The following is a 21,666-nucleotide window of genomic DNA, read 5'->3' on the forward strand; positions in this document are numbered from 1 at the left end:
AAAGTAGATATTAATACCTTCATTGCAGGGTGGGCTAAGTTGAAAAAGGCCCCCCTCCCCAAGATATTCACATTCTAATCCCTGGGACGGGAGAATATGTTACCTTATATGGCAAAAAAGAGTCTGTGTGAGTGTGATTAAGTTAAGGGTCTTGAGAAGGGCAGATTATCCTGAATTATCTAGGTGGGTCTTCAGTGAAATCACAATTATATTTATAAGAGGGAGGCAGAGGGAGGCTTGATCATAGACAGGAGAAGGCAGTGTGACCATAGAGGCAGAGACTGGAGTGACGTGGCCACAAGCCACAGAAGGCAGGCAACCACGGGAGCCCGACCAGGCCAGGAGTGGCATCTCTCAGAAGGAGTGCAGTCCTGCTGACACCGTGATTTTGGCTCAGTAAGAATCTTGTCATTCTTCTGGCCTCCAGAACCGGGAGAGACTAATTTCCTGTTGTTTAAAGCCACGAAGTCTGCATTAATAGAAAGCAACCACAGGAAACAAATACACTCCATGAAGTTTAGCAGTAATGTATTAGGATGTGCTCAGTACAATGCCCAGCACATAACAAGCACGTTTCAATACACACTAACTTTTATTAACGCAAAAGCAAGAACAAATGATTTCTGAAATGTTTTGGTAATGCATAGTATTTCATGTGGCCGCTGTGACTGTCTTCAAGTATGAGGTGAAAGGAGAAAAACATATTGAGAAATCGTGTGTGTGGTTATCACTTATCAGCGTTTCCTAAGTTCCGGTCATGTTCTCGGATGCTCAGTCTGCCTTCAGGTAACTTCTGGCTGAGGAATGATAGTCACATATTAATAATGCTGTCAACAATTATGGTAATTGTCGCTATTAGCATGTAGACGAAGCCTACATAGCGGGCCCTGTTCTGAGGTCTCTACCTGGTTCATCTAAGTGAATCCTCACAGCAGCTCTGAGGTGGAGGTACTTGTATTGACCTTATTTGGCAGACGGGGACCTGAGGCTTGGAGTAGTGTGACTTGCTCAAGGGCCTCTGGGTGGGAAAGGCAGAGCCAGGACGTGAAGCTTAGATCTGTTTGACTCCGAAGCCCAGGCTCTTAGCTGTGGCTGTTGCTCAGTACTCTGTCTTGGTTAAACTGGCATTACTCCCCCATCCTCCCCTCCCTCTTCCCTTTCCTTCTAACTGTCCTAGGCCATGATTAGGATCTGGACTTCGGCGTATGGTAGTAGTGTCATCCAGGTGGGGATGGATTCAGAGCCTGGCTCCTTGCACCCACTGGTGATGTAAGCTTTGGCAAGTCACTTCACCTTTGTGAATCTGTTTCCTTACCCACTTGATGGGGCTAATAATAGTGGCCACCTCGCTGGATGTTGTGTGAATTCAATAACGTAATTCTCCGAAAGGACGTGCACAGTGCCTGGTGCACCAAGAAAGTGCAATAAATAGTCGCTATGATTTGTATTTTGCACGGTCGGAAAAACAGTTAAGAATGAAGGAAGAGGGAATTCCCCTGAGTTGGTTTCCAAATGTAATTTGGAAGAGTTGACCTTAAAACCCATGGCCCGTGAGAGGAAAGTCACTCCTGCTGTCCAGCTACAGCCAGTTTGACCTCACTGTATCTCACAAATATAGCTTTGCAGGGCTCTCCAGCCAGCCAAACTGTACATCTTCTCTGTGCCTGCACAATCAGTGCCCAACGGCTCCCTTGGCAAGACGCTGAGCTGTCCGATAAGGAGGTCGGGATGTGTTCGCCGGTTCCGGCTCGCTCTCCTTCCAGGGACCCACAGCCAGGGCTGCATGTGTAGCCAGGAAGGATGTCCATGGTTTTCTTTTGTCTCAAGCTGATTTCTCCTGGCGGCCCTTCAGCGGGAGCACGGGCTAAAATGAATGGGAGGAAGCTGTCAGCTGGCCTTAGATGGACCCTGGTCAGAGCAAAGGGAAGCAGTGCCCTTGGAGGAAGTCAGGAGTTGATTTCTTGAGTTTGAGGATCCCTTTGCCAATCAGGTTGTTTACCTTAAGATAACAACGATTGCCGGCATCCAGTGTGGGAGCATTTACCCCAGACTTAATGTTTTATGTAGGGTTTTTTTTTTTAACCCTTTGTAAATTTCCGTGTGAACTGACTCAAATGGGGTTGTACTATAGCCTCAGTTTTATGTGTATTTTCTTTTTCAATTAGAAATAGAGCACGGACAATCATCAAATCATTTAAAAAATTTTACACAAGAAATTTTTGGAGTGTGTGAAAAGTTTGATATTAAATTCTAGAAAAAAAATTACACAAGTAATAGACTTTCAGAAAAACAAGATTATGCCTTATGTGCTATTCTGTAATTGGCTTTTTTATTATTTATCTTCAATATCTTTCCATATTAGCATATTTATAGGTCTGTCACATTCTTTTTAATGGTGCCATAGAACACCACTAAATGGATGGATCAAAATGTATTAATTTCCCTATTAATGGACAATTAAGTTTTCAATTTCTTGCTATTACAAATAATGCTGCAGTAATCACATTATCTTTAAGAACATTTGCAAGCATGTCTGTAGGCTTGATACCTACAGATCGAGTTGCAAGGTCATTTAGCATATATGTTTAAAATGGTTTAAATTTTCATCAGTTGTACCTCTCACTCCGCAGCTTCTACCCCCGAAGGCTGTACCATTTTACAGTCAGACAGCAGAATGTGAGAGCATATGATAGACACATTTCCATGTAAATTTATCAGATGATTTTTTATGTGACGATTTTTAATGGCTGTATGATATTACATTGTACGTGTATGTCATAACTAACTTTGAAAATTTCTTATAATGAAAAATTATCGAATGCTCACAGAAGTAGAATAAAATAATGAATCCCCATATACCCATCATCCAGATTCGGTAATAATAAAGAAGCCACAATTAATGCAATTACCCCGTATTGATGGGCATTGAAACTGTTTCAGGGAGGTAGATGGGGTACCTAGGAAAGAGGCTTGAGGAACACTCTAAAGCTAAGCTGTATTTTTTCACACATGGGATGAGAAGAAGCTCTTCCCCATATCTCCCCATTGAAGAAAATTCAGTCTGAGTCCAATAGATAGGGGTATACCTAGTGGATGGAGCTGTGGAGCCATGGACTGCAGGGGGCTGAGAGTAAGACAGAAGTGCCTTCTTCACAACTTAGGGATGGGGGAAAGCCTCTTGAGAAGTGGGGCATGGCAGGCGGGATGCAGAGGGATGTATGGATATCCTTTTGGACTTGGGAGAAGTGTGGGAGTCCCACCTTCAAGACCTCTATTTTCTCCCTAGCTTCCAAGATGCCTTTAGGCTCTTCACCTAGACTCCCTAGAAGTTGGAAGTTATTTCCACTCCCTAACCTTTGTGCTTTGGCAATGGAGTGTGATTATCCCAAGGAAAATCTAAGGGAGGAGGAGGTCAATACTGGAGCCTCTGTCCTGAGAATGAAAGTGCATTTACACTTCACCCAGGAAGTATTATGATTTTAAGAAAATGAGCTTACTCTTTCTCTGTGTAGAACTTAGTGCCATACACAGACCTTTAGCTGACAGCTTCAATACTAAATAAATAGGCCCTTGGGCACCCTGGGGCAAGTTGTAGGTCTTGCTCTAACTCAGCTGGGGGCAGACATTGGGTCAGAGAATCCCTGACTTTTTTTTTTTTTTTTTAAGTAGGCTCCATGCCCAACATGGGGCTTGAACTCATGACCCTGAGATCAAGAATCACGTGCTCTACTGACTGAGCCAACCAGGCGCCCCAAATCACTGGCTTTTCTGATGAGAGTCTCTATTGTACTGAGCTTGAGCTTTGGACTAGTCACTGGGAACTCTTACCTTCTTGTCTTTTCTTCCTTCTCTTCCTTCGTTTAACAAATATCGTGAGTGCCAACCCTGTGGCAGGTGTTAGGCTAGGTCGTGGGTATTCCCAGGCAAGCAGTGGCAAGCAAAACACAGTCTCTGCTGTCATGGGGCTTAGAGCTTAGTGGAGGAGATGAGGAATTAAACTAGTACAGAACAAGGTAGAGCTGTAGTGGAGGACGTAGAGGGCACTGTGGGCCTTGGGGAAGGGGAACTTACCCTGGATCGGGGAGAAGGGGCGGCTTCTGGGAGGAAGTGAAGTAAGGAAGAAGTAGGGTGGTGGGGGGAGGAGGGTGATAGAGTTGGCATATTCAAGCTGCACAAGTGGCAGAAACAAGGGCCCAACAGCAAGATTAACATGTGAAGATGTAAGACCTTCTTTCCGGTTAGAGCAGAGAGGGAGGGGGGCTGAGGAGATGGTGAGAGATAAGGTTGGCCAGGTTGACAGGGGTGAATCCTTGAAGGGCCTCGCGGCTCCCTAAATGGGTTAGCTGTTTAACTTGAGAACAATGGGGAACTGAAGAATATTTTGAAAGTCAGATAGTAATTGCCTCCAAAGTGCATTTGAGAAAGGACTACTTCAACTGAAGTGTAGGGTGGATTGGAAGGGGCAAGCCTAGTGAAGTACTAAGACCCACTCAAAAGTTTTATTATAATCTGAGTGAGAAATTATGGTGGTCGAATTTCGGGAAGACGTAGCTGATACGGAGAGAAGGGGATGCATTACAGAGGTGTTTACAGGGTGGAATCATGGAGACTGGAAGATGGGTTGACTATGGGCTGAGGGAGGGGATGGATTCAAGGGCCAGTCTGAGTTTCCTGCATGAGTAGGTAGCAGGACAGGGCTGCCAGTCCCTGGGTTTGTTCTTAGCTTGTGCTGGGACCTCAGACAAAGCCACTTTTTTTTTAATTTTTTAATTTTCTCATTAGATGAAAATAATAATCCCCAGTCACCAACTTTGCAGGATCGTGGTGGGGATCCACAGATAATATCTATGTGTAGAGTAGTGTCCTGTTCTCTTTCCATGACCCTAAAAGGCCGGGCAGAAGCAACGTCTGTCCTTACCCTGGTTATCTCTGTAATTTGGGCTTTTACATAGTTTTGCCTTCTTATCTGCAATTCTAAGCACTTAATCTCCCAGGAGCTGGTGAGACCTCAGCCTGTTCTAGCAGCTGAGGCCTCACTGGGGGCCTCTCTGGGGGTTCTCAAACCCGCTTTTGTTGAAAACAATGATATCATTGAGTGGGTGGAGCTGGGCCAGGCTTTCCTCAGCCAGTTTAAGGAGAAATGGGGTCTTTATGACTTCTGTACTTATGGCTCTTTTCCAGTCCCTTCCATAGCTCCCATGTGCCCCACTGCCCGCTTTCCATCTTTCTCCCCTGAGGTTACAGATTTGCGGAAAACTGGCAGCTTCCACATTTTCTCCTCTTGCATCAGTCTCCCCGGAGAGAGGTCCAGATGGGCCAAGGGGCTATAATGGCTGCATTATATCAGGCATGGTTTCTTTTTCCAAGTTCCCCTCCTCCCCTGAAAGGAAAGGCAAGTCATGGAAAGGGATTCCTTTGGAAGGGAGACTGGAACGCNNGGGAAAGAGGTGATCTAAGTGTTGGGAAAGATAGCAGGCTCCTTGTATTCTAGAAGCGCTTTATCTCTTGACTTCTTGATGCTAAATTTGGGGTTTGAGTAAGAGTACAAAGATTGAACTAGCCTTTCAGTTATGTGGCGGTGGGAATACGGCTGGGGAAAGGAAATCAGAACTGTTGAGTAAGGACCCTTAGTTCCTATTCCTTTACTTCACTCTTCCTCTCTGTCCTCAACTCACGCACACGGACACACACACACATAAACACTGATGCTTAAGCACCCTTCCTCCAGAGCTGTTTAGGCAGCGCGTTCGGGGTACTTGGAAGCTGGTTGCCTAACTGGTTTGCAGCAATTCCAGGAAGGAAGGAAGACGGGCTGTTTAACCGTGACTTGGCCCCCAGGGACCAGATGGTCATACCCACCTTCTGTGTGGCCTGTTCGTGTTTGCCAAGCTGACCTTGTAGGAAAGGAAAAATAATTTTCTCTCTACCTTTCTAAGTTCTTGGCTGGGAACTCTGTAACAAAAGACAGATTAACAAGAGAAAAACAAACAGAAGTTTATTAACGTGTACGTAAGAGATACCCAGGGAAAAATGAGTAGTAACTCAAAGAATTAGGATTCAGGCTTACGTAGCATCTTTCCCAAAGAACAATAAATCTGTAGAGAAATGACAGGACAGAGGAAAGCAGCTAGGCTTCCAAAGATGGTAAACTGTGGGGAGGTAAATAGATGGGAAGCTAATGGGAGACAAAGGCTAGTCGGTAAAAGTTGTTGTGTGGATTCCTCTGGTATCTTCTCTGGGCAGATAGGGCCTGAAGTTGTCTCCCGCGATTACTGATCACCTTTTGTCCTTCCTGGTAGAGAGGGGAGGAGGGACGCCTTTGAAAATTTTATCTTACTTTTAGGCAAATAGGGGGAGGGCCGAGAGGTTTTTGTTTTGTTTTGTTTTTTGTATCTGCTTCTCAGTTGCCTTCAGTGCAAAATCATCTTTATGCTAAAGTGGCATCGTTGGGGGTGGCATCTTCTGCCCCCCTTCTGCCTCCTCTGAGCGTCATGGCGGCAGATGCAGGTGCTGGGTGGAGGGCAGAAAAACCGCTTGCTTCACTCCCATCCCCTAGCATCCCAGCACGGTGCCTGGCGCACCACTGGCCTCAGTCAGTATTCGTGCAATGAGTAAGTGGGTTCACAGATGCAGAGCCTGAGGCTGGGGAGGGGTACTGCAGCTTGGCCGATGACCCAGAACAAATACGTGGTGAACTCAGGCCAGGAGGAATTCGGCCTTCCTGCGGCCATATGCCCCGCGGTTTGTACCGTGATGCAGTTTAATAAGCAATTATTGATGAGATTGCACTAACATCCTTCCTCTCTGCCTTCTGCGAGTGTCTGGACGGCCGAACTCTTGGATTAGCTACCACTGACATTTCGCTTACTTCTGTTTATTTAGACTGATGGGTGTAGAAACAAAGTATAACTGTGTGATGTTGGGTGAGTTGCTTTCGCTCTTTTTCAAGTTCTTCTGTAAGAGTGGATTGAGGGGAAGTATTGGACAGAGAGGGTGGCAAATAAAGATGCTTTTGTTGCCGTCAGCTCTGCAACTTACATATTGATCGTCCCCCCCGCCAAAAAAAAACCTTTATGGAAACGATATGGGACAACGGAGGCTGCTATCAGACAATGTTTTCGTTTTTTAAATTTTTCTAAGAAATAGAGATCATACCCCATTTCCTTTAACGGTTGTGGTGGTGGTGGTGGTTCTTGTTCTCCTCCTCCTCCTTCTTCCTTTAACTGTTCTTATCTAGTTCCAATAAACACTCATAATGGGCTTTTCAGGACACTGCAGAACAAACCTGTAAACTCTTGGGTGAGTCATTTTGAGGTCCCTTACCTCAGGTTCCGGACAATTAAGCTCCCTGATCCCAAGAAATCAGCCGTTTGCTCAGAGAGGTTACTCATTTTTGTGGAGTTAGCCAGGAGGGAGGCATGAAGAGGATTAAATAAAGACCCTGCTGGTCAAAGGAGTAAACAGTGCTCATCCAAACATCCGCTGGTATATAAAAGTAAAACATAGGACCAGGAGCTGGTCGGAAGGATGCCAGGTCTTGTGCGGACTGGGAGAAGATGTAATGGGAAGCGGTTGGTGAAAAGGAGTGTTGATTTAATGCATTGTTTGGAAACTTCCTTAATAAAAGGTTAAAGAAAACATGCCATGTAGCTTCGGCCTTTTGCCAGGATTATGGGTGGCGCCATCTTGCCTCAAAGTGTTGCTTCTGGGGCTGGTCCTCTGGCAAGAATGATACTTGTTCAAGGAAGTCCTTGGGATAGGGGGAGATCCCCACTCCTTAGATTAGGACCGATGTTTAAAGTTCCTCTTTCTTTGGCCTTTCTGTTCCCTCAAAAAGGAATGCCTCTGCCTGTGGGCCCCTGGACTTGTCAGTCCTTATTTGGCTTTAGGGCCATGCTTTTGGCATGTTGGTTTGTTTCCATTCCTCTGGAGTCAGAGGTGGAATGAACACTCCGGGCTCATGGTTTGGAAATCTTGATTCTGAAACAGCTGTCTCTTCTCCCCTTTACTTTCTCCTTCTTCGAAAACAAAAGAAAACAAAATAATACTTACTGAATTTGTTATTTTGTCCCAAATATGGGCAAACATTGGCCACTACATTAGAACAGCACTTTCTGCTTTTCAAAAGCCCTTCCAGTGCCTCCCTGTCCTGGACTATTTCCACTAGATAGAAAGGGGGACTAAGGCCAAATAGCTTGTGATTGGCAAAATGTCCCCCTAGCTAGTTAAAAAATATTAATAACCAGGGGCGCCTTGGTGGCTCAGTTGGTTGAGCATCTGACTCTTGATCTCAGCTCAGGTCTTGATCTCAGGGTCATGAGTTCAAGCCCTGTGTTGGCGTGGAGCCTACTTAAAAAAAAAAAAAAATTAAGACCCATAAAGAGAGAGACTAGTATTATGAACCCTCAGATACCCATTATCTGGATTTACCAATTATCAGGATTTTGCCACATGTGCATCTAGCTATTCCTAGAGAAAATGATAACCATGATTTTAGAACACAAATACTTTATACTTTACAAAGAGTTCTTTCACATTTGTTGATTTTACTTGACAAAGTTTCATACTCTTTTGACAGCAACCCTTTGACAAAGATTCTAAAATTCTTCACATTTTATAGATGAGAAAACAGGCACAGAGAGGTTCACTGACTTGCCCAAGCTCCCCAGAACTTAACGTGTCCGAACTAGTGTTCGGATGTTATTTTCTCATTTGATCCTTTCAATGGTGCTGTAAGATAGTAATTATTACTCTGTGATTTTTGGTCAAGGACACGAGGTGGTTTAGGTGGCTCAAGTGAAAAGAACTAGTTCTCATACAAATACCAGTGAGCACTTGTCAAAGTTTGAATTATCTCCTCATGGTGGAGCCAGAAAGATAAAACTGGTTTAAAAGTCGGAGAAGGGAAACATGTATGTACGCATGTATTTTTTTAATAGTGAGAAAATGAAAGTTGAGATAAGATCGCTAAGTTCGATATAAAACTGGTTAATATCATTTTAGGGGAAATGAAACCATAACCTTCAGAATTATCTTTTCCACTGGGTAGAAATCATTTGCATCTCTATCGTACCTCATTAGCGTTTTACAAGGTAAGGGCTGATTTTACAGGGTTGTAGGAGAGCTGCCTTAATTAACTGTAGTCTTTCAAAGCGGCATCTCCCCCCCACGGAGTCCGGAGTCCGGAGACCCTTAGCCTGGCCTCTCCAGCCTACCAGCTCTGAGAAATTGAAAGCAAGCGTGGTTGTCTTTTGCCTCATTTCTAGGGTTTCAACTGACAGTCATCTGGAGAGCAGTGCAACTGTTACTCAAACCGAAGCTTTCTGAGCCCAGACTTTCCCTCTGTGCTGTGCTGGTATCATCTTCAGGTGCGGGAGGGTGATCAAGAGCCTAGAAACGGGGAAAAGCATTTAAAATGTTAACATTGATCCAGTGGAGTAGGAGAATTCCCAGAGCCTGAAAATGCATCACCTGGAAAAACTATTAAAAATACAGATTTCTTAGTCCTTCTCTAGAGAATATAATTCTCAGTGGGGCCGGGATGGGGCCTGGGATTTTATATTTTTTCACAGTGTTTCCGGGTGTTGTGCAGTGACTGGTCTAAGTCCCAGATGACGGCATGGAGAGCCTGAGCGAGAGATGACAAGAGGCTTGCGTTAGCATCAGCACGAGTGGGAAGGGCGAAGATCCTCCAGGGAGAGGCTGTCCCTCCCCACGCATCACCAGTGTTTAAGCGCCAGGATACTCTAGAAAGACCTAGATGGAACAATCTCTGGGGGAAGGAGGTGTGTGAAAAGTAGCCACGGTGGGATGAGCTAAGTAGTGCCGACCTGTGCTGAGCATGGCTGGCTAGATTGTTTCTCAAGGTGGTTTGGAAATTGTTATCTCTTTGTCTTCACCGGATGCTTATCTCAGGCAGAGGAAGGAGGGTTGAGCTCAGAGAAGATGCTTGTTTGAGCCCTGCTGCTTCTCTCCCCAGAGGGAGTTTTAGAGATTGAAGTTTTAGAGAGGCGTTAGAAATTTGTCTGATAGTAAATAATCCTTAAAAGGATTGTTCTGGTTTTGAAGGTGCTGAGCCTTAGGGCAGAAGGGTCAAGGCTGTTTCAGACTGTAGTGTGCTTTGGGGTCTGGCTGCGCCTACTCACAGGGCCCGGGCCGCCACAGGCAACTCTATTGTCTTTCCCTGGAGAGCAATCTTATGTCTAGTATTTGGGGGGCAGCTTCTTTTCCCAGCTAGGTTCGGAAGATGCAGGTTTTGCTGGAGGGCTTTGGGGCCTGAGCAACCTGAGTCTTGCCCAAATCGATCATTTCCATGCTGGCTGCTATTAGCATTGGGATAGAGTCTCTGCCTGCCTTGGGTGCTTGTGAGCCTGGAGCGTGTGTGTGCATGAGGCAGGGGAGCATTTCGTAGAAACTGCTTTTCCATCAAAGCCAGAAAAAGGAGGGGGTGGGGTGGGAAATCTTGGACAGTCCTTCTCCCTTCCTGGACGCACATCACTCACAACTTGTTTCCTGAAAATCCTAATACACTCCAGTGGTGAGAGATGGCTTCCTGCTGATGTGCTGAGCCAGCCCCTTGTCCGGGAGGAGATGAGAACAAGATGTGGCTGAAGAAGGGGCGGATGGGCCAAGCTGGGCTGCTCAGTGGCCCCGTGGCCCCCTCTCTGAGTCCCGACAGCACTGCCCAGTACCACCTGGACACACGAGCATAGGTGGGCCTGGCTTGGGCAGTGGGGTGGATTTGAAAGTGGTGTTTTGTCTATTGGTAAAATTGCACAAAGGGTGGTGATGAAACATGACCCTTCCTTTTGCTTCTGGAAAGGAGGACCTTCCTGGCCGACATCTGCAACCCCATTTAGGGAAAGGGTTGTCATTTCAAAAAACTCGCTCTGAAGTTCTTATGCATTCATCCTCTTTCTCCTACCGCGTGCTTTACCCATATTTTTCTCTGCATATGTGCGTATCTAACAGCTCATGACATTTTTGTGACATCCCGTTTGTCCTGAGGGCTACTATCATTACCATCAAATTGTGGTTTGGACTACTGGTTCCTGGAAGTGCTTTTTTTTAATGCTTCCACTTTCTAAGAAAAACAGAGCAGAAAAGTGCTTAAGAAGTATGGTCAGGGCCAACAGACTGGGGTCTGAAACCTGGCACTGACATCGTGCTGGAAGAACTTGGACAAGTTAAATGTCTGAGCTCCCAGGGTCCTCAATCACACAACGGGGAAAGGATTAGGACCTACCTCATAGGTGGGTTGTACATAGGTGTGTTAAATGGTTTAACACTTAAATATGTGTGAACTGTTTTGATGGAACTTTTCTGGGTTTTTCAAGTTCAGAATGATCCAGGATGTGGTAGAGGCAGGAAGGTGATGGGGGCTTGGAGAGTGAGACACTTCGAGACTTCTGAGGTGTGCCTGCCTTAAAAATAACTCGCTAGCTTGTGGTCTAGGGTGGTAGTTCTGCATCACAATCACTTAGAGAGTTATTACAATGGATGGGTGAGTTTCTCTCTGCCCCAGTACATTTGGGGTGCGGCCCGACGACCTACATTTTTAACTAATTCCTAGGTGATGCTGATGCTGCCGGTCCTGAAATGGTAGGTAGATAGAAAAGGAAGCGGATTGTTCTAGGTGGATTCAGAAGACAGAATGAGGCCAGTGGGTGCCAGCTACAGAAAGGTAGATTTGGTTCAATATAAGAACTTTCTCTAATTACTAAATGTGTTCTAAAATGAAGTGGGTGGTCTCATGAGCTCCAAGTCACTGGAGAGGTCCAATACTGAATGGCCATCTGGCAGATTCCTACACAAGGTAGAAGGTTCACTGTTCATTCATTCATTCACCCACCCATTCATTCATTCATCCATCCATTCATCCACTTAGTCACAGAATAAACATGTATTGCCTATCTGGGAGGTGTTAGGATGTGGGGAGAAACCTTGAACACAACACCTGTACCCTTGTTCTTAGGGAGCCCACAGTCTAGTGAGTTTGGCTAAATGATTACAAAAGTCCCTTTTAACCCTGAGGCTCTGAGAGTCCTATGATGATGGTGTCAGATCCCCAGAATAAGAAGCTACAGAAAGATGCTTACCCTTCTGAAGACATGGCCAGGGACTGACAAGAAGGTGGACACTTCTGAGGTTCAATCTAGAATGTTCTCTTTGGAGCATCTTAATATCACTGAATGTGATTTTTCCCCCCTAAGACTCAAAAAGAGGTTAAGAACGTATTTGCCAGGAGTGCATTTCCTGTGGGAAGATTCAGGTCGCCCACTGGCACTGGGATAGACCATTAAACTCTGAACCCATGCCTAGCTGTCCATAATGCCGTCTGTGAAAGCAGACCCAGGAAACAGAGCTGTGGGAATAAGTTAATTGCTTTTTCACCTCTCTCAAGTGATCAATTGGAGCATTCATGGCTGGGGAGAGTTGGGGGGAAATAGGTAGATTCCATCCATTTTTCTGGGTTCTTCCATCATAATCCCTGGTGAAAGCAACGATGATGACTGCTGACCTTTACTGAGCTCACTCTGTGATGCCAGGCGCCTGGTGTTAAGCCCTTTTCATGGATTGTGTCATTATACTCTTAATACAGCCCTATCAGGTAGGCATATTCTCCTCATATTTGCAGAAGTGGGGACAAAGGTCCAGAGAGGTCAAGTAACTCACTCCTGGCCACAGACACAGTAGATGTCACAGATGGAATAGAAACTCCATTCCCTCAGACTCCAAACCATGCTCCCGTCTCCTAATGCTGAACAACTCATTTACTCACTCATTCATTCAAAAACTGGTTCAGTCATTCTTTCATTAAGTCGGTGTTAAATACTGGTGAGCAAAAGAGCTTGGCCTCAGTCCTGCTTGGGGCTTACAGTTTATCTCCCTCAGACAAAAGGGTGACTCCTTCTTGGATCCTTGGCTTGTTAGATGCTAAGGAGAAAGATGTAGGCTGGGAGACAGAACCTGCCAAGTGAGCTCCTGACCCGAAGTTCCCATGCGAATGAGAGTTTCTCTACACAAGCTGGGTTTTGTACTTTGCTTTAGTTTTACATTTTCTTACTGAGTTTCTTTTCTTCTTGTCCAAGCCTGATGTTGAAGGGCTTGACATAGTATAAGAGACAATTATTGTGACATTTGCCTTCTGGCTGCACTCTGGGAGTGGAGGCAAATCTGAAAGTCAGGAGTCCCAGAACTTACAGCTGAAACTGACTTTGGAGACCCTCTTCAACTGACCCTGTCTTGCTGGGAAATGTCACCTCTTCCAAAACCAGGGTGGTCTCTGCCAATGCCCTTGGCTCTCATTGCTGACTCCAGTCTATATTTTCTTCTTTTTAAAAGCAGTTTCAGATTAGGTTTTCAGTTTTCAAAATAAATACATGATAATCATTTTTTAAAAATCAACCAATCTTTGGAAGCTTGCAACTTATATTGTGAACTATCTGCAATCCCCTGAGATAACCACCATTAACAACGGACACTTGCTTCTCCAGTTGTTTTCAGTACACTGGAGTGTATTGTTATTAGTTTTTATTATAAAAGGGATTTTTAAAATATATATTTTCCTGAAATTTATTGTTTTTTATCTAACTGCTTTTTTAGGCATTTTTTCCATGTTAGTATATATAGATCCACTTAATTCTTTTTTTTGTTGGACTCCCAGTTTCTCTTCCATTTTTGCCCCTGGACCTCAACTTTCTATAGGTGCATTTTTCTTTTAACGTGGCTGAGCTAGTTGAAACATCCATTTGGCTCTTTTATTTTTCTTTTAACTTTTAGAGGAATTCTAGGACCCTTGTTTGGTGTTGTCTTACCTTTGGTGAGAGATTCTTAACCGCAGCCTCAAGGGGTCTGTGGCAAGAGAGAAACCAATGTCCAATTTTAGAAAAGAAAAGAAAAGAAAAAAAGAAAAGAAAAGAAAAGAAAAGAAAAGAAAAGAAAAAAGAATTTATTGTATTGTAACGCACAGATCTACCAGGTCTCAGGAAATCTGAACCACTAGGTCTCAGAAAAGGCAGGCAAAGGCCGTGCCGGGAATCCACGCAGCAAGAACAAAGGACCAGATGAATTGCTACCATCTGTTCAGTTTTTGCAATGTCACTCCATTGGCTTAGCTTGGATCATGGGCCACCCTTGGCCAGGGCCAGGTAGGACACCTTGATTGACAATCTCACCAAAATATGCAACAGGAAAGAGGGTTTCCCTTGAAGAAAACTTGGCATGCTGATACTCAAAGCTGGCGAATGCAGTGCTAGCGTTATCAACGAGGGTATGAAATAGAGTCCATAGACCTTGGGAAATTCTGAGTATGTGTTTGCATGTGTGTATTCCTAGGACCCAAAAAAGTTGCAACCATGCTTTAGTTTTGTCTCCTTCATCTGGTTGTGTCCAAACTAGGTGATGAACCCATTGAATACAAAATTAATCAACTTCCTCATGGTTTTCTTTTCATTCCTTAGGCCCTTATGATGGCTTATTTTCTTCAGCGCAGGAGATGGGTGGGTGGTTCTTCCTGGGTCATTTAGAATGACTGGCTGCTGTTTCCAGGAGGGTGGAGGCCATCACCTAAAGAGACAAATGTCTGTGTCTATTCTTTGCAGACACCTTTTTGCTCCAGCCTACACGGAAACCCATTATACTCCAAGTGGCAACCCTCAAACCACCACTCTGAAATCTGAGGTAAGTTCAGGTCAACAGAGATCTACAGGTGGCCTCTCCTGGCCCCACCCCTGGGGAGTGAGGAGACGCATTGTGGAGACTGCCCCCCTCCCCCGAAGGGACTGTTTGCCCTGACCCAAGACCAAGGGCGCAAGCAGGAGAACCATTATGCGAATTTGTTGTTTCATAAGGGCGCCCTCTCCTCTGCTAGCTACAATGGCCAAACAGTATTTTAGGTAATTGCATCTGATTAAAATTGGCATCAGTCATTACGAAGCATGCATTTTCTTTGTTGTATGTTAATCACCCACATATTAACAAAAGTCTAAGTGAGAGAAATGAATTACCAGTAGTCCTGCCGTTTCACTTAATCAGATGTTTAATTGGTCCTTTTCCATATGGATGGATAAGGTTTTGTAGTCCGCCTTTTTAATGTGATTTTAGGTTATGCAGATTTTCTTGTTTTGCTGCCATCTTCATATTGGATTTTTTTTTTCCCTCAAAGGTGTTTTTGAGTTTGGGTATTTGCACAAAGATTTGTCATGTAAAAAATGGTCTTTCAAGGGTAGCTGGGGGGGCTCAGTTGGTTAAGCATCTAACTCCTGATTTCAGCTCAGGTCGTGATCTCAGGGTTGTGAGATCAAGCCCTGCATTCGGCTCTGTGCTCAGCTGGGAGTCCTCTTGTCCCTCTCCCTCCTCCTACTTTCGAGCATGCTCTCTCTCTCAAATAAATAAAATGTTAAAAAAAAAAGTCTTTCAAATGGTTTGTCAGATGGATGCATTTTAGTTTGCTTCACCACACCCCACTGGTGGGCATTTAAGGAAGTGAATTCTACCCATTTCATGGTTTGCTAACTTTTCCTACCGGGGGACCTGTTAGCATTGGTGGGATCAGAGCAGTGGTTCTCAGCTAGGAGTGATTTTGCTTAAATCGTTTCTTTTACTTAAACTTTTGTTAATGCGTGGGTGGGTAACTACCATAGTGCAAAGAAAATATGTTTCATGATGATTTCTATCAATTTTAACCAGATGCAGTTACCCTAAAAATTTCTATTTGTTTAACCATCTCAGCCAACAAAGGAGGGGACATTTGGCAGTGTCTGGAGACAGTTTTGACTGTCACAGCTGGGAGGTGGATGCTGCTGGCATCTAGTGGGTAGAAGCCAGGGATGCTGCCAAGTGTCCTACAATGCACAAGGCAGCTCCTCCACAACAGGGAAGTATCTGGCCCTAAATGTCAGCAGTGCCCAAGACGAGAGTGATCCTTCTCAGACTGCGCAGATGAGATGGGGGAGAAGGAGGGAAGACGGACTCCAGCAGGGGCGACAGTGGTTTTCTGCCTTTCGGGCAGGACGTCATGGACATTGGTGGCATGCAGATGTGGAAATGTGGTATACAGGGCAGCAGGATAGGTCCCTTTGCCTCAGTGCTCCTCTGGCAGCTTCTCGTGGAATCAGAGATTCCTACATGGCCCATCTTTAAAATATCCCTGCTAGAGTGCAGATGTCCAAAAGACAACGACAGCCACTTTCCGTCAGCAAAAGCTCAGGTTAGTTTATCAGATTAGCCTTGGATGGGGAAGGGACACAGGATCGCTAAGTTTTGGTAGATCTGAGAGGTCTGGAGCATAGTAATCAGGTAGCTGAGGAGCTGTGTTCCATCCATGCTGTCTGCTTCACCAAGACCTTTCTGGAGCGGGGAGGAGTTAGCAGTGTGGCCGGTACCCACAGAGGGCAAGCTGGCCATGTCTTCTCATCTCTGGGGGGCATTCAGGTGTGGCTCCATACTTTCTTCAGTGCCCCTTGGTCGAAACTTCCTCCGTCATTGAGACCTCTGCTCTCTGCCTCTAGGGAGGCAGGGAGGGGGCAAGCCATGCCTCGAAAGCCCCAGGACCTCACAAAGCACTGTCCTCTGAGTTTGGCTCTTGCACTTCTCCACCCGCAGCTCAAGAATGGGTCTCAGTGCACAAGTTTGCCATGAGCTCATACTTCCTGCTGTGAAAGCCCCCTTGGGTGGCCCCCTCAGACCGAGAAGCTGAGAAGGAATGCGATGACTTCATGACTGTTCATTTACTTGTTCTTTGTGCTCTCAGCATTAGGCAGAGATGCTGTGAGGGCCTTTCAGAAACAAAGGAGTGGATGAGAACTTCCCCCCACCCCCAGAGTGCCCCTCCTTCCTAAAGGTCTTATTGACCGAAGCACATCCTAGCTCTAGTATGGGACGACCCGTTATTTTTGTACATCCCCTCCTATTGGACTCTTGCAAAGCCCCCACCCAGCCTCATGGAGCTCCTACTCAGCTTTCTTATCTGGGAGCTGAGGACTTCAAAAAGAAACGAGAATAGAATATACCATTTAGCTGTGCCTGACCCCAGTGTGGAAGGCCACTCCCTCCCAGCCTTGGCCAGGGTTACTGGGAACCCTGGGAACCCTGGGAACCATTAAACTCATCCTCCGGGCCTGTAGGAGTTACAGATTTGGGGTCTGAAGCCAGGCTTGTAGACTTGGCTTTAACTAGCTATGTGACCTTAACCAACCCTTTTGACCACACTGGTGTTGAGTTTCTTCATCAGAAAATTGGATGTATTAAGATGTGACTCTCAGAGCTATAGAAGGGTAAGATGAATCACCAATTTTGTGGGAATTTATAAACATCTCTCCCAGCACCACATTTTACTCATGATGATTTTGAGAGAAGAAGAGAGAAAGGAACATGTTTACGTTCAGATAACCAGTGAGTGGCAAGGCTTAGACTAGGATTAAGTCCCTGTTGGTGCTAGAAGAGAGTAGGGCTGTGACCAGTCCAGTCCTATGCACTTTCCTGGGACTGCTTTTGCTCAGAGAGGCTGTCGAGTCTAGAGTTAGGCTGCTGTGGTTTGTCTCCACCTGGCTGTGTGACCTTGTGAGTAACTGGAAACCTCTCCCACCTTTAAGTTCCCTTTTTAGAAAAATGGGAGTAATAATACCTACCTCATAAGGCTATGAGGTTGTTAGAATTAAAGGAAAAAATCTCCATTAGCTTTTTTATCCAGTAGTCAGGGCTGCACGGATGTTAGCCCCCATTGATTACAACAGTCACTGGCAAGTATCGCTAGCCCACACGGCGTGTGTGAAAGCCCTCGGTCAATTTAAGGCATGTTACAAAAGTCCGTTGTCAAGCTATTTCCGAGAGCACTCAGTGAACACATCACTCCAAGGATGGGAAGAAGCCCAGGGGTTCTTCACACACATCCCTGGATTTGAATTCTCTTGATTTGTAGAGGTACCTGGATTTTTGAAACTGTAGCTGACCCTCATTTCTGAGCTTTTTGACTCTCCATCATTCCAACCCCTGCGGACCCCATTTACTGCATGTGGGCCTGGCCCCCTCTTGCACCTGTGAAAGATCCCGGTTGTGGAGTTTGTGGCCCCATGGCTGAGTTCTGAGGATCAGTTCAGAACCTGGGCGTTTGATGATGCGTCTCCGGGTCTTGGAATCTGGGGGGAGGGAGGGATCCGTGCGACAGGCTGGCATCTGCAAGCAGATGGAATCCTGGCTGGAAGGAGGGCTGGGCCTGCCTCCCCTTGCTTCATAGGTGCCGGCGCGGTGGCTTTCCTCCGTGCTTCTCTGAAGGTCGGGATCTGGTTTGTTGGAAGGCCAGGAGAGTTCGATGCAAAGAGGGGGCCTGCTGCCAGTCCCTCCTCCTGACTGCCTGACCTTGCATGGGTGGAGGAGCCGAGCCACACTGCTGGCCAGTGGGCTGTCACCAGGAGAAGGGGCACCGGTGGTCCGGACACTGACCCTGAGCTGAGGGCCGGCCTGGCGCGTAGCCTGTGGTCTGGCTGCGCGGTTCAGCTGCATAGGACGCAGGACTGGTGCAGGACGACTGAGGATTCAGGCCCTTGGTGGGCTTCCAGCTCCCTCGAGGCCACCTTCTGCCTTTGACAAGGAGACTTGAATGCCCGTATCATGATCACTGAGGTTCGTTGCCTGCCCCTGTGGGCCAGGGTCCTTGATGTAGAGTATTCGCACAACCACCTCTCGAGGTAGAGACCCAGGACGCTGGAGGTCTGAGAGAGGTTGTGGGACTGCTTCCATCGCTGGCAGGTGAGGGAGCGTGCATGTAATCTGGCCTGGCCATGCCAAAACGCCTGAATTTAATCATCAGGCCACACCACTGCCCAGAGCTGGCGGAAGGTGGGGCCAGAGAATTCAGACGAATGGGTCTGCTGCGTCCTGGGTCATGTCCCTACTGGCTGGGGATTGAGGAACAACTGACTACAAGCAAGCATCGTCCCAGTGATGATTCGCTTGGACTCTTCCATAGGCAGATGCCTGCAATTTCTGATTGGCCCTACCTGGGCGTTGGGGGGAAAAGAGAAAGCTCCCATGTCTGCAGCTCATAGCTCATCCCCTTCCTAACACCTCTGCAGAACCTGGCTCTGCTCTGGGGACTTTTCCTTCTCTCTGTTCTGAGCAGCTGAGCTCCCTTGAACTATGTGGGGAGACGTTTGTAGGAGTGTGCCCCTTGTGTGTTGGGGACAGTCCTGGGCTGAGCCTTTCGGTCTGGTTGGTGCCTCAGTGCTCCCCGCTGTGTCCCGGTTGGCCTCTTAGATGCTCTGGTCCCCCTACTTCTGATACAGTCTGCTGGCACCTCCAACTTTTATTTCAAGCCTCTCTTCAGAGTCTGTAATTAGATCTTTGTATGGCTTTTTAATTAAGATTGGCTCTCACGAGATGCTAAGGCCCAGGAAGGCTGGAGCTGTGCCTGTTCGCCCCTTGTTGTGTCTCCCAGGCCTAGCCGGGGGCCTGGCCCGGAGCGGCGCTCGGCAGCTGGCGTGGTCATGAGGAGTCCAGCCAGGTCGGGAAGACCAGATGGCTGTGAGACACGCCGATGTGAGAACAGCATCAGAACTCCATGCGTCCATGCATGCGGCTGCCAAATCGGCTCTGATCCAGACACACAGGGATTCAGGGGAGGTGGGGAAGTGGGGGAGCTCTCTGTTTCCCAGGGCTGTTGTCGCAAAGCACAGTGAACTTGGGGATGTAAGACACAGTTCCGGAGGCTGGAAGTCCAAAATCAAGGTGTCAGCAGGGCCAGGCTTCCTCTGTAGTCTCTAGGGAATGGGGCTTCCTTGCCTCTTCCAGCTTCTGGCAGCTCCTAGTAGTCTGTGGGGCTCCCCGGCTTGTAGCTGCCTCACCCTAATCTCTGCTGCCATCTTCCAATGGCGTCTTCTCTCTCTCTCTCTCTCGGGGTCTCTGTGTCCTCCCCTCTTTTTCTAAGGACATGGGTCCAGTATGACTTCATCTTAATTTAATGCCATCTGTGAAGACCCTATTCCAAAAAAGATCACATTCTGAGGCTCTGGGAGGACAGCATCTCAACTCTGCAGGGGGTCCCAGAGATGAGTCTACAGGCAGGGAGGCAGGCTCTTCAGAAGCCAGCCTTGCCTAGGGCCACGTGTCATGGCAAGACCCCTGAACTAGACCTGAAGTCCCTGCTTCTCTGACTAGCAGGGAGACCTTCAACAAACCTTTCTGCTTCTCTGAATCTCGGCTTCTTCATCTGTTCACTGGGGATGATGACATCTGCTCTGCCCCACTTCCCAGGACTATTACAAGGATCAAATAAAATGGTGACTTGGAAAGCTCTTTGCAGATTGTAAGTTAGGACGTATATAATCATTCCTGACCTTCACAAGACATGAACATTGCTGTACTTATCAGTGTCCTTTCGCCTGACTACCCCTCCTTTTCTCCTTGCTAGAACCACTGCTTTTACCACGGGACGGTGAGGAAGGCAGAAGAGTCCAGCGTGACACTCAGCACCTGCCGGGGAGTGAGGTAAGGGGCCCTGTCAGCGCTGGGGGTGCCTGGCACTTGCCCCAGGCATGGAATTTTTAGGACAAGCAGTGCTGGCCTTGGGCAGGGACCCTGAGACGCTGTCCATTGAGAGTGTATGTGAGCCAGTTCTAAGAAGGACTGAGCTTGGGAGAGACCAGGGAAATCCCAGATTATCTACAAATTCACTGAGATTGAGCTTTTTTATTCTTGAGGAACTTGAGATTTCATTATTATTTAGGTATGGTGAAGCCAGAAGATCAGGAGATGACTGTCATTGAAAAAATAGTTTGCTGTACTCAAGATCCCAAGAGGAGGGGGCACAGCACCTAAGGAAGCATACGGTTCAGGTTGTGGGGCGTTCAGGGTGTGTGGGGTGAGGGGATGTGGGCAGGAGTCTTTGCTGTGGTTTCTACAGGAAGAAACAGGCAAGGCAAGGTTAGCTGGTTTCGGATTGGCCCGTTTGAAGTGAGACCTGGGGCATAGGGGCTGCTCCTAAGTTGTCTTCCACCTGACCCTGGGGTGATCAGGGCAGGGGGACTGGCCAAGGGGGTGAGAGCCTGCATTTGAAAGTTGTTTACCATCCCTAGGAATTGGCTAATCCTGAGAAGGGCAAGGCCCCAGCTGTCAGAACATCAGAATATAGAAAATAGAAGTCATGGTTCACACACTTGAAATGAGCGTGAGTGCTTATTCCCACTTCTCCTTTGCTCTCCTCGGGTAGAAGAACTAGCTGGCAGTAAAAAAGGAAATGGGCATCTAGTGAGAAGAGGAGTGAGGAAGAGAAGCGAGAAGCAAGGTAATTTTCAGGATGAGAGGCGTGGTAGAGAATGTTAAGGGTTAGGTTAGCTACAGCACTCTACAGACATGCAGGGTTCTTATCATCCTGTAACAGTGAGGCCGTGCTAAGGCTTCACCCAGGCTCACATGCAAGTACAAGGCCCCTCGTGCTGCAGATCCCATGTGTTTGTTTATAGACTGGGCCATGTCTCCTCTGTAAGGCTTCGTGGTGCGTCTGCCGGAGGGAATTAAGCAGGAAACAAGTTTTGGCTGGGAGACCATAACGGTGGCTCCAAATCCCCTGCTCAGATGACCTGGTTGAGCCAAGCCAACTGGTCTCCCAGTGGTGTTTACAGGCCCAGCCACCACCACCTGCAGTCTGCAAGTAAACAATGTCTGTTCCAA

The 21,666-nt window shown here is 46.8% G+C and overlaps 1 protein-coding gene and 1 long non-coding RNA gene across 7 annotated transcripts in view; one reads left to right on the forward strand and one right to left on the reverse strand.

Annotated features, from left to right (window-relative positions):
- Positions 1–21,666, forward strand: part of ADAM19 (ADAM metallopeptidase domain 19) — a 79,398-nt gene that overhangs the window by 14,457 nt on the left and 43,275 nt on the right. For 4 of the 6 annotated variants that reach the window (XM_040630363.1, XM_040630366.1, XM_040630364.1 and 1 more), the window contains exons 4-5: positions 14,604–14,682; positions 20,408–20,484. In XM_040630363.1, coding sequence (XP_040486297.1) covers positions 14,604–14,682; positions 20,408–20,484 — 156 coding nt within the window. Of the gene's footprint in view, positions 1–10,530; positions 10,713–14,603; positions 14,683–20,407; positions 20,485–20,722; positions 20,832–21,666 lie in introns of those variants that run through there. The other 2 variants (XM_040630368.1, XM_040630367.1) reach the window with 2 other exon arrangements.
- Positions 570–8,689, reverse strand: LOC103664540. Its single transcript, XR_569062.2, has 2 exons — positions 3,829–8,689; positions 570–1,864 (listed from the first exon to the last, which is right to left on the reverse strand). It is a non-coding gene; the product is annotated as an uncharacterized LOC103664540 (long non-coding RNA).

Source organism: Ursus maritimus, unplaced genomic scaffold, assembly GCF_017311325.1.
Source record: "Ursus maritimus isolate PB19 unplaced genomic scaffold, ASM1731132v1 scaffold_15, whole genome shotgun sequence".
Taxonomy (NCBI): Eukaryota; Metazoa; Chordata; class Mammalia; order Carnivora; family Ursidae; genus Ursus; species Ursus maritimus.